The sequence below is a fragment of the Sus scrofa genome, chromosome 4 (assembly GCF_000003025.6).
Source record: "Sus scrofa isolate TJ Tabasco breed Duroc chromosome 4, Sscrofa11.1, whole genome shotgun sequence".
NCBI classification, from domain to species: domain Eukaryota; kingdom Metazoa; phylum Chordata; class Mammalia; order Artiodactyla; family Suidae; genus Sus; species Sus scrofa.
In genome coordinates this window covers 124,557,029-124,572,723 of record NC_010446.5, presented here as the reverse complement: position 1 = coordinate 124,572,723, position 15,695 = coordinate 124,557,029, and the positions used below count along the sequence as shown (strand labels likewise).

Sequence of the window (15,695 nt, the reverse complement as noted above, 5' to 3'; positions counted from 1 at the left end):
GGACAATATAACAACCTTTAATTAAAAACAACAGAGTGCTGTGTTTGGTCTCATTTCTGAATTATGAAGTACTATTAGTGCCAATCAAAGAGTCTTTAGCAAGTTAACTGCTGCCCCCCCCCCCCCGAAGTAAGAGTAAGACCATACTCTGGTTCCTGCAGCGTCTGGCGCAGCATCAGACAAAAACTCCACAGCTTGACATCCCAGTCTGACTTCACACTTCCGACTGGTTCTGCTTCGCGGCCAGTGTGGTATTATCGCTGGAGGATATTTATTTGGTCCTTTAATTCCGAGGACGAGATCCACATCCCTCGTTCCAGAGGAGTCTGTATTCTCTAAGTTGGCTGCTCACCCAGATTTTAGCCTAGAAATCCCGTAACAACCCTTCCAGAGGCATGTCCTCCTTTAGTCAGTGTTCCTAGGGGGCTTCCTTCGTTGGTGTCTCCTCTTTTCTAGGTCCTGGTTCCTTTCCCCAACCTCCCTATTTTCAGTTTTTCTTTTCCAAGTGATTCCATTATCTCACCTCACCCTCTACATCAGATCTTTTTTTTTTTTTTTGCATATCTCATGATTGGACTCCAACTCCTTAATGAAGTTACCATCATTAGAAACACATTTGTCATTAACAAATTTTACAGCAATCTCTTTTTACATATAGTAGGAACTGGATGCATAGATGCATGTAACTGGGCAGAACACTCTCTTTTCCTGAATATAACATAATAGAAAGTGGTCTAAAAGTCTTGAATAACAGTAAGGTATTCTGTGTGGAATTATTATAGTTTTTTCTTATATGAATGTGATATGTTATATATTCTTTTTGGAGGCAAAAAATGAATGGAAAGATATATAGCCTTGGAGGTTAAAAAAATTAATCTAGAAACAATTGCTGGAAGTTTGGTTACCAGTCAAATAACAAACTCTTGAAACAGAATGTGTTGAATAGCTGGGGCTAATTTATGTCCTTGGGTAAGCTTGTATTTCTTAAATATTATGTATGTAGGAAATTGGTTTGACTATTTTTTCCTAGTTCTATTTCTACAAATGTCTGATATTAGACAAAAAAAATCTCAGTTGCCCCTGTTCTCAGAAAATCATCTAATATTTAAAAGCTAAGATTTTGGTGGTGATTAGCGGAAACTGAAGCAGAATCTGAAGGGTCAGGTCAGACCACTTCCCAGTCTCGGATCAGACAGAAGTCCAGAACCTGAAGCTAAAAAATACTAGCAAAAAGCAAAAAACACTAGGTGAGAGCAGACTTCTAACCAGACACTGGGTTCTCACCTGAGAGAGGCAATTCATTTGAATTCACTTAAGTATCTGTGAATTCCTACTGCATCTACCATGAGACAAGGCTGGCTGGCAGGACCGCGTGCGCTAGGGGGCTGGGATGTGCTCCATCAGAGGCCGGAGCGCCCGGGCAGAGTTCCCTCTCTGCCCCTAGCTGGCTGTGCAACTTTGGGTAAGTCCCTTTAACTCTTGGGCCCTCAGCTTCCTCATTTACCAAGTGAAAAAGCAGATATGCTTTAAGAACCCTTTTAGTTTAAAAAAATATATAATTCTGAAATCTCAGCTTTACATCTTTTATGTGGTGATATTATTCCCGACATAAAACAGTGTACTCTGGACAATAATTTTTTAGCCTTATGACTTCAAAAAAGATAAACTGCTTATCTGAGATAGAATGGAACATATAAGAGGAATAGGAATAATAACACTGACTTAAAGATGTCATTAAGAATCATTTTTTCTTTAACTGATAAAGGAAGGTTGTAAGATGAAAAAACAGTGCTAAACATTTAATTCAAGGGCCCAATGTGTCTGGAAATGTATATTTTTCAAAACCCAGCCCAGAGGCTGTTACCATCTCATCCCTGTATCTCTCAAAGGAAGCTGGGTAGCACATGGCAGTTAAATGCATAGATGGGCCTAAAGTCAGACTCTAAAATCCTACCTCTATTGCTGGGGCATGTATGACCATGGGGAGTTACACCCTAAGACCTCGGTTTTATGACATGTAAAACATGACTTCAGAGGAACTGTTGTGAAGATTAAAAGAAATTAAGGAAGTACAGCACTGAGTAGAGTGTCTGACCCAGAGGGACGAGGGAAGGAAAGGGAGCCACTGTGACGCTCCGCTCCTCATCGTGTGGGACAGCGGGGTTGTGTGCAAGCCTCTCCCGGCGGGACTGTGAGCCCCTGAGGCTGCTGGCTGTGTCTCAACCATCTTTACCCTCAGTTCTTTTTTTTTTTTTTTTTTTTTTTGTCTTTTGTCTTTTTGTTGTTGTTGTTGCTATTTCTTGGGCCGCTCCCGCCGCATATGGAGGTTCCCAGGCTAGGGGTTGACTCGGAGCTGTAGCCACCGGCCTACGCCAGAGCCACAGCAACACGGGATCCAAGCCGCGTCTGCAACCTACACCACAGCTCACGGCAACGCCGGATCCTTAACCCACTGAGCAAGGGCAGGGACCGAACCCGCAACCTCATGGTTCCTAGTCGGATTCGCTAACCACTGCGCCACAACGGGAACTCCTACCCTCAGTTCTAAACCCAGGGCATAGGATCTCGGAGGTGCTGTGGTGACCGAAGGGGCGGGGAAGGTGGGATGAGAAAAGCACTGAAATCGGGACCCCGGGTCCCTTCCAGGTCTGCCACGAGGACAGGATGCAGGGTTAGGGGAGACTGAGCCACAGCTCCTGCCAGGTCTGGGGCAGCAAGGGAGGCCACAGAGGCTTCTGGGAAGGTCTCGGCAGAGTGTAAGAGGCTTCAAAATAAAACATTTCGATGGTAAGTAGTAATATTAGGAGTGAAACTAGTTAGGAGGTGAGGGTAGGAGCTTCAGGGCTGAGGAGTCAGAGAGACACCTGGACGGAGGCTGCGTGTGCAGTGCTGACTGAGAGGGAGGGCTCCGCGGCTGGCTCACGTGCAGAACTCCCACTGCCTGCGAGCAAGCGCACGTGTCAAAGAGGAACGGCACAGTCAACATGCTGCCACCGACGGATTGTCTAAAGATTTTAAATATCGACGACGTGTTTTCTAGCCTAACATCTCTGTAAGCAGCACAGCAAAGAACAGGCCCCACTGGATTCAATCCTGGCGCAACCGTTCACTACACGCCTCTCCGCGGGAAAGTGTGCTGCCACTTGCAGTAAACGGAGAGTGTCACCATCACACAGGATTTCTATGAGGTGCAGTAATAACAAACGTGAAGTGTCTGACCCCAGGCTTGTCCGACAGAGGGATGCAATAAACAGTAACTGTTACTGTTATTTTAAAGATCAACAATACATTCAGCCATTCATAAAAATAACCTGCTTAATTTTCTCTACTATTTCATACAACTAACTATGCTATGTGGTCAGAGCTGTTATAACATGTATGGCATTGCTGTATCTTCAAAAAGATGAGTCTGCAAAGTTTGTCCCCATATTTCCTTCAACGTTTGAGAGAAGTACAGAAATCAGCTAACGAAGTGACTGTTAAAAGTTAGTCACATGCTCGAACACAATATTAACACTCGAAAGCTCTCGTGTCGAAAGCCAAAGATTCTGACAAATTCTGACCTACCGACAAAAGCTATGTGTGGAGCAAGTACCGCTATTACAGTTGTCTTTTTCTCCTTCCCTCACTGGGAAGTGCTACACACAAGAATGAAAAATCTCTGGAATCAGAAAGTGACAACTTATTTAAATCTCTCCAAAAAGGCCCCAGCAGTTTTTGTAGCGAGTCTACTTACAATCTGTATCCTGCACTTTCACCTGCCTTCACGTATCCTGTCTTTAGTTATAAAACTCTCAGCGGGTGAATACATGAAAATCCGCTAGACAACAGAGTGAAGACCTGCCACGGTTTCACACTGTCTAGGAAATTTAATCTCTTCCAGCTTTGAAGAGTCTGTTCAATTCACCCTTACTCCCCACAACGTCCTCGTATTCCTTCTTCGTGGAATCTGGCCTCCTCTAAACTCCAGCCCCAAACCCACTCGCCCGCGTGCCGTGTGGTCCCAGGCTGTACTCACTCTCCTTGCTACATGTTTTCTCACTGGGCCCCTTTAAGCCCAGGACTCGGCCCTGCTCTGAATTGCCCAATTAGCATAACAAAACTGTCCTAGTTTTTAATTTGCACAATCTAGCTCTTTTAACAGTACAAAATTCTACCTGTTAAGTTTCTTTTCATGTTTCTTTAAAAGATTGCTTTCACGGTCCACACATAAAAAATTGACATTAAACTTCATGTGAACTACTTTCTGCTAGTCTTGCTGATTATTTTCCGTTAAGGTATATTCCTTATCACTAGATGTCAAAATTATAAATGGGAGATTGCTTTGTTTTAGTCAGAATTCCCTTTGAGAAAAGCTTTTTTTTTTTTTTTTTTTTTTTGTCTTTTTAGGGCCGCACCCACAGCACATGGAGGTTCCCAGGCTAGGGGTCCAATCGGAGCTATAGTTGCCGGCTACACCATAGCCACAGCAACGCCAGATCTGAGCTGTGTCTGCGACCTACACCGCAGCTCACGGATCCTTAACCCACTGAACAAGGCCGGGGATTAAACCAGCAACCTCAGGGTTCCTAGTTGGATTAGTTTCCGCTGCCCCAAGATGGAAACTCTCAGAAAAGCTTTTGACCATATGGAATAATTCCTAGGGTTCTCAAAAGAATAAGGATTTCTAGAACATGCTTATTGGTACCTCGTTCTTTCACAATCTTAATAAACAGATTATTAAAAATGCACACAAGTAAGGAAAGATTACACATGATCCTGAATCCCTCAAATGTTATCATAGTTGAAAATCAGTATTTACAGGACTGACTTCCAAAATTTCAGGAAAAAGTAAATTAAACCACATCTAAGATTTGTCAGTTTTGTTAACTTTTTTTTTCTTTCAGAATTTACTTAGATTGATTGCCTCCAGGAGGTATTACCCAAAACACTCAGAGTTTAACTGAAGAATGTAATACCAGGAAAAGGTCATGTCCAAACATTTTCCTTTGAGGTTTGGATTAATCTAGTGAAGAAAAAGAGTTTCTTTCTTAACAAATAAGGTTTATGTTACCCATTCAAATCTCATCACTGTGAATAAACATTACCGTACAAATAATACAAATAATTGTACCTTATTTGTACATTAGTGTACAAGTAATTCAAAATAGGAAACACTCTTTTCCATTCATGTTTAGCCAGACATTTAGCATCAGAAAATAATAAAGGATAAGGAAACTGATCTAGAGCCACATTAACTAAAGTTCTCTTATACTTTACTATACTCAAAACATAGTATTTTAAATAATTTAAATTACCTAACATAGTATCTGGTAAAACTATCTGAAAATTTTCTAAGGTGACTCACAGATTCAAGGTAGCGCCAGTTTAAGAAGTATTCAGATACTAAGAAATCTGTTAACTGATATTAGGCAAGTATCCTTTTTTGCAATCTCAGTAATACTGCTATGGAGGGAAAAAGGACACAAGAGTGAAAAGACTTCCCTCTATCCACAACGGTAAATACCACAAATCTATTATAAAGCGGTAAAGAAAATATTACTTTAATTGAAGCAACTTAGACATCTAGACAAACTATCATAGGTTTTCAGATCACAATGAAAAAATACAGTGTTTGCCATGCAAGTATTAAGTGATCATTTTAGATCATGATTAAAGTGAGCTAAGGAAAGTTTATACTTGATACTGGGACAAGAGAAGGAGACGATTTTCTAAAATATTATTATTAATCATAATTACGTATTCACAGAAAATATTTACCACGAAAGAGTGAGTCGTAACCAATAATAAAGTGTTGTTACACTACAGAGGAAGGAAGAAAGAAATATGTGAAGATCAAAATTTATCACTTACCTCATGATTCAGCTCTGCTATCTGATCTTTCAGTTCCCTAATATACTGGTTAGAATCAGACTTGTTAAGCTGTCCTTGAAGCTTTCCTTCTTCTTTCTGTTTTGTGAAAATAAAACAAGGCAAAATCAAGAGACAATTTCATAGCATGTACTCAAATATTTGAAGATACAGTATAGTACAAGGACCTATCCTTTAATTGGCTAAATTTTGAACGAGTCTATTTTCAAACTATTTCTGAAGAATATTTAATAGTAAACTATACTGCTGCTTTCTAAAACAATGCTTATTGGGATTTTTTTTTTTAACAATTAATACAATTTATAAAATGTACCTCTTGAGACTCTCAGAAATCAATGACTGAATGGGTCTACTAGAGAATTCCATTTATCTAGTTCTTTGGAGGGCACAAGCTTTTCTCTCCAGTCCATAAGAAATTCAGTGCTTAGTTGAGAAGGTGGTGAGCCTCCTACAGCTACACTGGGAACCTGCTTTTGCTGGGGAACAGAGAAGGAAAAAAAAGAAAAAGTTCTCCAAACTACTCTTCAAAGGGGAGGAGAACTGAGTCTCTTCTGTTTAATTAGCTCAGGAATGTGATTAAAAAGTGCTCCAATCCTAAGGGCCAGCTCCAGAATCAAACCTGGTCGGGAAAAGGAGAAGCTGCCTTTTTCTTACGTCTCCTGAAAACAAAGGCGAACTTTTAAGATAAAGGGCTTAGTAGAGAGTGAAGACACAATTGTTTTGGATCTTTCCAGATTGTTTGGGAAGCCACATGTTAATGCTTAAAATGTCAAGAAGCTCTGATCCAGAGACCTCTACTGAAATCAGTGAGCGAGGCCTGACACACACCAGAAAGGCACCAAGTTCACTTTCAACAGTCACCAACCACTCAGCCTGCCTTCGTGGAGACAAGTGCTGTTATCAGCTCCCTAGTGTCGCCTTCCCACGATGCTCTCTACACATATAATCAAACACACATGCACACATACACATTTTCACTCATCCTATAGACACACTATGAGCTGTTCTACACTTGGTATTATCTCTCCAGAATAAAACTTGATCATGCAGTATCAGTATGCAGAGAGCAGAAAGATACACATTTTGATTTGAGAGAGTTCTGAGGTTTCTGTAAGAGTTATCTTAGTGGGATCTAAATATTTATCAGTTTTTAAAGTAGGTTTTAAAAGTGAAGTGTGCCTTAGATCCCATATAATCATCCGAGTGCACGGGTTGTTTGAAGAACCTTTCCCAGCGCGGAAGACACCGTCTTTCCATTCACCGCAGGGACGGTCCTTCAACAGAACTGGTTTGGGCCTTTGTCGGAAGCCAAATCCAGCTCTTGCTTCCTTCCTACGAACCTTCCCTTAACATCCCCGACAGAAATGGGAACTAGACAGAACTGCTCCGGCAGCAGAATGGGCAGCCCCTCTGCAGAGTCAGGGCACCCTTCCAACAGGACGGCTCTTCTGCATTAACTGCCCTTGACACTTGACTCCATTCTATGTACCCATAGTCTGTGCTTCAAACCCTTTCAGGTCTACCCATGTGCCCATTCCCCCTCTCGCTTTATTTATTTATTTATTTATTTATTTATTTATGGCTGTACCTGCAGCATTTGGAAGCTCCTGGGTCTGGGATCAAACTCACACCAGAGCAGTGACCCAAATCAGAGCAATGACATTGCTGGATCCTTAACCTGCTGTGCCACAGGGGATCTCTCCTGTCTTGTTTTTGTTGTTTTTTCTTTTGTCAACTTGCTTTAAAAACCTTTTATTGGAATCTGGTCTGCTGAAGCAGTTTGATGCAACTAATATTTGAACATATGTAAAAGAACAACTATTGTTTCTACAGGCCTTTCTTACATAGTTAAACACATGAATATCACAGATAAACATCTAAGAATTTAACAATTATTATATTCCAAATATGAAGGCTTCTTAAATATATGCAAGAGAAAACTTTTGGTTTTCTGCCATACACCCAGATTTAAGAAAAACGATTTTTTGAAAATGTAGTGAGAAATATTAGTTTGACGGCCAAAGAAACGATGACAGAACCGATAGAACAGCAGGGATACTAAGTCAGGATCTTACTCAAACCATCTCTGGAGTCTGCCGTACCTGTTTTTTCATTTATACAAACCAGTAAAGTCCCTTTATTATTTTAAACAAGGTTGAATACAGATTTGTCATTTGCAACCAAAATAATAATGGCTAACATACTTCAGCACTTATTAGACCTTCACACTGAGGTTTCCCGAAGGAATTAAGCCCTGATGGCTAAATCATCATTGTATGTAATGATGTAACTTACCTCCTGCGCAATTAAAAGATGGTACCGGAGTTCCCGTCGTGGCGCAGTGGTTAACGAATCCGACTAGGAACCATGAGGTTGCGGGTTCGGTCCCTGCCCTTGCTCAGTGGGTTAACGATCCGGCGTTGCCGTGAGCTGTGGTGTAGGTTGCAGACGCGGCTCGGATCCCGCGTTGCTGTGGCTCTGGCATAGGCCGGTGGCTACAGCTCCGATTCAACCCCTAGCCTGGGAACCTCCATATGCCGCGGGAGCGGCCCAAGAAATAGCAACAACAACAACAAAAAGACAAAAAAAAAAAAAAAAAGATGGTACCATACTAGCTATGTACCATCCTTAGAAGTACTGAGAAAATAATTACTCACTTTTTTTTTTTGTAGGACTTAATTCTCTTGCGCAGCCTTGGTGGAGAAAGATTGGGGCATACAATGAACTAGGAACTGTTTTAAGCCCTTTACATGTTATCATCACAACTGTGTGTAGTAGATATTATTCTTATTCCTATTTCCTAGATAAAGAGACTTAAATGAAAGACTGAGTGGGAGTTCCCCTCGTGGCGCAGCAGAAAGGAATCCAACTAGGAACCATGAGGTTGTGGGTTCAATCCCTGGCCTCGCTCAGTGGGTTAAGGATCTGGCGTTGCCGTGAGCTGTGGTGTAGGTTGCAGACGTGGCTCGGATCTGGCATCGCTGTGGCTGTGGTATAGACCGTGGCTACAGCTCTGATTAGACCCCTAGCCTGGGAACCTCCATATGCCACGGGTGCGGCCCTAGAAAAGACCAAAAAAAGAGAAAGACTGAGTGAACTGGCTGCTCAATGTGTCACAGAAGTAGTTGACACATTTTCACTTTAAATTTCACACTCTAAACATGAGAAATAATGAAACAGACAAGAAAATGTGCAGATGTATGCAAAGGATCACACAAATTAGCCTTCCTGGATTTGTTACAGAAATCTTAAGTCTTTATGTACTTGTTTCAGCCTCTGTTGATTTAAATGGAAATTTAAAAAGATTTAAAGATAAAATACTATCGCTACTTCCATTTATGGCCCTAAGCTAATGACCCTTATTATCAATTTACCGTTGTCCAGTACCATTTACACGTACTCACACCTGCATCTTATTTTTAATCATTCTGCTTTTTGAATGAAATATTTCAGAGACACAGAATAAGACCAAAGAGTAATATAATAAAGACTCATGAACCCACCCCCCCAATTCTGTCTGTTTCATGACTATCTCATTCTAAGACTTTCCTTGGCTCTAGACGCACTCTGCCTTGGGCCTGCATGTCTCAAAGATGGAGAAGACGGTGTCCAGCAGAAGGGGCTCAGTAATGAGTGAGTGAGAGAAGGAAGGATATAGGAAAGAAAAAAGATTTTGGAGGGAGAACATTCACTGACATAAATAAATGAAGCCTATGTTCTTATAGAGTGTACTTTCCAAATCTCCAACACGACATGAGGAATGGCAGCAGAAATTTAGTAAGTAAATACACTTCCACAGTAGATTAATTTGATGAGAATTACTCATCTGAATATATGTGGTTCAGCTGACTTTTTGGTGGTTTTTAATTTCAGTCTAATTGTACTGTCACATTAGTTCCTTTGAAACGGCTGATTAAATGGTGAGTGCATCCCGCTACGAGGAAGAAATCCTCTGGATGAGACGAGCTACACCTTTGTGGTTTGGATCAGACGTGGAAGGAGGTTTTGAGTCAGGTCTCTAACGAAGGCAACTGGCTCGAGGATTCTGGACACCCCAGAGCACTATTACCATGTAGGACAACATAGTATTTTCAGGGCAAAGAAAGTGAGGAAGCCCAAGGTAAGTGCTAATTTAAGACAGAGCTCAGGAATGCGGAAATGCTTTAGGTGGGAAGCCGAATGACCAGTAATAGTAATACCAATTCGTTCCCATAGGGAGACTTGTATGAAAAAACGTTTGGCAAAATAGAAATCATTCAATCTGTTCTACAAAAAGTGACTAAAGATTTGTTTGATCCAAAGGTGGGTCTTTGTAGGACTTGGCTGAAAAGCCTGTTATAGCACTTTGGTTTCTTTGGAAAAAAGATGGTACTTAATGAAAAACAGGCAGTTATAAAATTTTACAAAAAAAAAAAAAAAAAAAAAATGGAACGCTTCTAACTTAAAAAAAGCCTCCTGAAAGATGCTTATGAAAATCAAAGAAGCCCTCTTAGATTTTATGACTGAAAAACAGGTGTTCTCATTTCTATTAATTGCAGAAAAAAGGCAAAATTTCAAACAGAAATGCTTTATATATTTGATCAAACCCTACTGCATATAGTTGTTCTTATTTATTTTTGTCTTTTTTTTTGAGGGGGGGTGCTGCACCTGCGGCACATGGAGGTGCCCAGGCTAGGGGTCGAATCGGAGCTGGAGCTGCCAGCCCATACCAAAGCACGTCGGATCCGGGCTGCATCTGTGACCTACACCACAGCTCAGGGCAACTCCGGATCCTTAACCCCCTGAGCAAGGCCAGGGATCCAACTCATGGATACTAGTTGGGTTTGTTACCACAACGAACCACAACAGGGAACTCCCTACATTAGCTGTTCATTTTAGATTTAAATTTAACAGTATAAGTTTATTACTAGGATTCGTTTTGTTTTTTGCAAAACTTTTACCTGAAAAAGATTCTGATGCCTTCAATGTTTCTGTGGATAGACAGACAGACACACACACCACCCCCAAAACAGCCTGAAAAGGACACTGGCTGAGATGAAGGAGGAAGGGTGATTGCGGGGCTCCGGGCTCCTGCGTGACCCCGTCTCAGGCGCCCCGGCACACACCGGTAGCATGCTAGTGTGACAGATATCTTAGCTAGAAAGCTCTGCCCCGAGTACTGTGATTCGATATTCTGCTTTAAGGAAACATAGCTGACATTTCAAAAATAGAAGTAAAAAGTGAGAGATGTCCTGAATGCTGTTTAATAAACTAAAATGTATAAATGATCTTCTACCTAAAAGTCCATGATTTTTATGGTCTACAAATGGGGTCTCATTTAAATATGTTAATATTTAAGAACCTTTTTAAAATGTAAAAATTAAAGAACTGTTTACAACATCAAATACAATAAATTGTTATGTTTTAATGAGTGGATATCAATTTAATTTTACTTCTGAAGCAGTTTATTCAATTATCTTTAAGGTCTTTTGCAAGTATTTTTATAGCTATTTTCAAGCAATGGCCACATGGTTCTTTCTGATAAGCAGGTGGGAAAATGTCAGCTACACTAATAAATTTACCAGGAACCTGCATTTTCTTCAAGTTTTCTTTTGGTCCAGTTGATAACAACAACTGACTGCCAGTTAACTGGTTTCCTAAGCAAAACTAATTAGGTAAGCAACAAACTTAAAGAGATCCAGCATATCAACAACTTTGGTATTCAGTAATTTCACTGAGCAGACTTTAAATATATATCTTTTTGTCACACAGCAAAAGAAACTTTATATTGAGAGCATGAAGTAACATTTGTAAAAGGTTTAAATGTACATTTCATTCCTGGACCTCTTTTTGAATAATCATTTTCGGAATTAGCATTATAATGAAATGCCCCAAATAATATAATTCATATTAAGGCCTTAAGCCACTGGGTTTTATAAATGCACCTTAGTCATTAATAGCTCTAATTAATAATATGCAAGCTTAAGTGGTTGGGGTAAAATGTGACAACTTTAACTTACTCTGAAATCCATCAAAAAAAAAAAAAAAAGATACACAGAATGGTGGAACGGTATCTGATAAAGCAATAGACAAAACAAATATATAAAAATAATTGATATATCAAATATATCAAAATAATTGACAGATAAATGGATTAAGATGTGGTATACACACACATGGGATACTGCTCAGCCATAAAAAAGAACAAAATAATGCCATTTGCAGCAACATGGATGGAACTAGAGAATCTCATACTAAGTGAAGTCATAAAGAGAAAGACAAATGCCACACAATATCACATATCTAGAATCTAATATATGGCACAAAGGAACCTTTCCATAGAAAAGAAATGCATGGACTTGGAGAATAGACTTGTGGTTGCCAAGGGGGAGGAGGAGGGAGTGGGATGGACTGGGAGCTTGGGGTTAACAGATGCAAACTATTGCATTTAGAGTTGATAAGCAATGAGATCCTGCCGTATAGCACAGGGAACAATATCTAGTCACTTGTAATAGAACATGATGGAGGATAATGTGAGAAAAAGAATGTACACATATGTGTATGTGTGTGTGTGTGTGTGTGTGTGTCTGTGAGACTGGGTCAATTTGCTGTACATAGAAAATTGACAGAACACTGTAAACCAACTATAATGGGAAAAAAATCATTAATGAAAAATAAATAAAAAGGGAGGCTGGGGATTGAATCTGCATCCTCGTGAATACTAGTCTGATTTGTTTCTGTTACGCCATGATGGGGGAACTCCTAGAATTATCCTGATCCTTAACTCCACAGATAAGCCCTGACTGCTATGGTTTAACCCAAACAGGGTAGTCAGATTGATTTTGAACAGTTATTGTTTCAGGGGTTTCTCAAAGTGTGATAATCCAAACCTTTGTTGGAAAGTATGGGATACAGTTTCTTATTTTGGATATTATGCTATGTGGGTATAAAGCTCCCCTATTAGCCATTTTTTTAACACAATAAGCAAATTTCCTGAGGATATATATGACAAGGAAGCTAGACCGTTAAGAATCATGGTTAAAGACAAGACGGAGCTCAAATCAAACTCTTCCTGAAGGACATCCTACTTTTGGACTTTTCGGGCACATAAATCAATAAATGTCCTTTATTATTTAAGCCATATTATTCATGCCATAAGCAAATTCAGAAATGGGTTGTTACGTGCAGCAAAAACATCCTAATAAATATTTTAAAAAATAGCTAAATAAATAAATGCAATTAATATAAACAACATAACCTATGAAATACTTAAAATAATGATTCCCAAAGATGATTATGGAAAAAAAAACATTTTGGGAGTTTTATAAATATATAGATTAATAGAACTCATTTCTGAATTCTAAATGTCTGGGAATGGAGCTTGAAAAGCAGTATACATTCAAATATTTCATGAGTTGACACTCATTGTAGACTTTACTTAGTATAATTTTACATTTAAAAACACACACATTTTTTTCAACTACCACAATGGTAAATGTAGTAAAATGACGAAGATCCACAAACTTATTTACAAATAGTCTCTACATGTCCAGAACAAATACAATTAAAAACAAAACAGAGGAAAACTGTCAATAGTTCTTAAGTGAATTTCTTTCCATTCTGCTATCAGTTTCACCTCACTGCTATTTCTATGTTAGTTTCGGCTGGTCAGTTCCCTGTCTACAGAAGTTGGTTTGGTTTTGAACTCAAATCCCTTTCTTGGTTAACCTAGCTCTCAATCAGAAAATATTAAAGTGTAGTGATGTATGAGGAGGAACTAAATCAATACAACATCTAGGATCTGAGAAAATTCCACACATATGACCCTTATAACTGAAAATTAAGAGTTCTAAAGAATGAAGAAAAACCAAAGACTTGGGGACCAACAAACTAATTCTTTTAAAACTTAAAATACCAATATATATTATGAAAAGATAAGGCAATAAATAAGGGAGATAGGGAGTCCAATTCTCTAAACTTCTTACCAGGTTATAACTTGGACTGTTATAGTCCAAAAGCTTTGACTTTAATGTCACACAGAAATGTGTTCAGAGAAATATTTCACTGAGAGCAGTGATTCTGACGGTCAACTACCTAGACTGCTGACGAAGGACCTGAGGCCTATAGAGCTTCACTCGTTTTATCCCCGCAGCCTGTGCAAGCTCTAATCACAGAGGGATGAAGTAGAGACCGAGTGTGCTCGGGTGTGTCAAAGAGTCTGTTACTTGAATATGCTCAGTCTGTTGAATGAAAAATCACAAACGCTGTAGTTGGCAGAAAAAAAGGGAATTCTGTATTCACACGGTGTGTACTGGTCACGGGAGAAAGTTGACATTTTAATCAGCGCTATCTTCAGCTACACTCAATGCACTCCAATATACTATTTAAAAGGTTGACCAATTAAATATGCAGATGCATCTAAGCTAAAAGATTGCAGAGAAAAGGTGAAATGCTTTCTCTATAGCTCTAAGCACCATGTTCTTGCATCTTATATTGAAGCAAAACTGAGATGAACACATCGTTAAGCGGCTTCAAACAAGTGTTTGGGAGAAGTGCGTTTTAGCAGCGCACAACATTAAAAAATATTGTGGTAGTGAGAGAAGAGGAGGCAGGGGCCCAGGTTGGTTTAAATTCATGAATTAGCCTTATTTTCCAAAAGAGAAATTGTAATAGGCATGCCTAAGAGTCTTTTCTTGTTTATTTGTTTCTTTATCTGTGTTTTTAATGCTGGTTAGAACTTACCCTATCTTGCCACAGGAAGGACACTTCCTTAGACAGGAAGATAGCAGATTTTAAAAGCTATGTTTGAAGCAATAGGCTTTTTAACACTGTACACAACCAGATGAATGCTTAGAAGTTTTTGCTTTTTTAGAGAGTTTTAACCAGTTAACATGTGTTTAATACACCAAATGCACAGATGAAGTAGTAGAAAGTGCCCTACATCAAATATGAAAGCATCTAATCCATTATTTATGTCTTGCAAATGTTTTCCCTAGCTTTTTAGTTTTCAAAATTTTCAAATCTACAAAAGAGCTGAAATAACAGTACAACACCCATATACCCTTCAGCTATAAACACCAATTACTATTTTGCCGCATTTTCTTTTGTTCTATTTATGTATATTTTCTGAGCTATTTGAACATAAATTGCAGAAATGACATTTCACTCCTATATATTTCAGCATGCATCTCCTAATAATAAGTAACTGTCCCACACAACCAAATGTCATTACAACACCTAAATTAATAGCAATCCCACAGCATTACTGAACATGCAGCTCCTACTCCAATTTCCATAAAAGGGTCCAAAACGTTTGATTATTATCCAGAAGTGAACCAAGATTCCTGGTTACATTTGGTTATTCTCTTTAGCTTCTTTTAATCTAAAATGGTACTTTTGCCTTTTTTTGTTTTTCATGATATTTTCGTTGTTGTTGTTTTCTTTCTAGGCCACCAAAAAAAAAAAAGAGTTGAAACAGAAAAACTTCCCATTCCAACAAAAACAATTACTGTTTTTATTCCTTTTTTCAAATCAAACAGGCAACGGAATAAAACTAATATAATGCATATTTAATGGTTGCGTGAGTCAGGGGAGTTAATTAGAGGAGACATGGGCATAAAAACTTAAATACCTGAAGCCAAAGACTCAGAAAATTTACAGGAATACAGCACTTTATATACTACACTGGTAAATATTTATTATTTAGATATTTGATAAAAGATAAACATAATAAATGTTAGTAGTTATGATTTTTTGCCCCTTAGAGAAACTAACCTATAGGTTTCACATTTCAAAAGTTCATGAGGTCCAAAGAACTATATTTGACCTCATTTTAAACACACAAA

At 39.0% G+C, this 15,695-nt stretch overlaps 1 protein-coding gene across 14 annotated transcripts in view; it reads right to left on the bottom strand.

Moving 5' to 3' along the window:
• EVI5 (ecotropic viral integration site 5) overlaps positions 1-15,695 on the bottom strand; it is a 232,808-nt gene that overhangs the window by 27,862 nt on the left and 189,251 nt on the right. For 13 of the 14 annotated variants that reach the window (XM_021090208.1, XM_021090214.1, XM_021090213.1 and 10 more), the window contains one exon: positions 5,854-5,949. The exons of the other annotated variant lie outside the window; for it this stretch is intronic. In XM_021090208.1, coding sequence (XP_020945867.1) covers positions 5,854-5,949 — 96 coding nt within the window. The remainder of the gene's footprint in view (positions 1-5,853; positions 5,950-15,695) is intronic. 14 annotated transcript variants of the gene reach the window in all.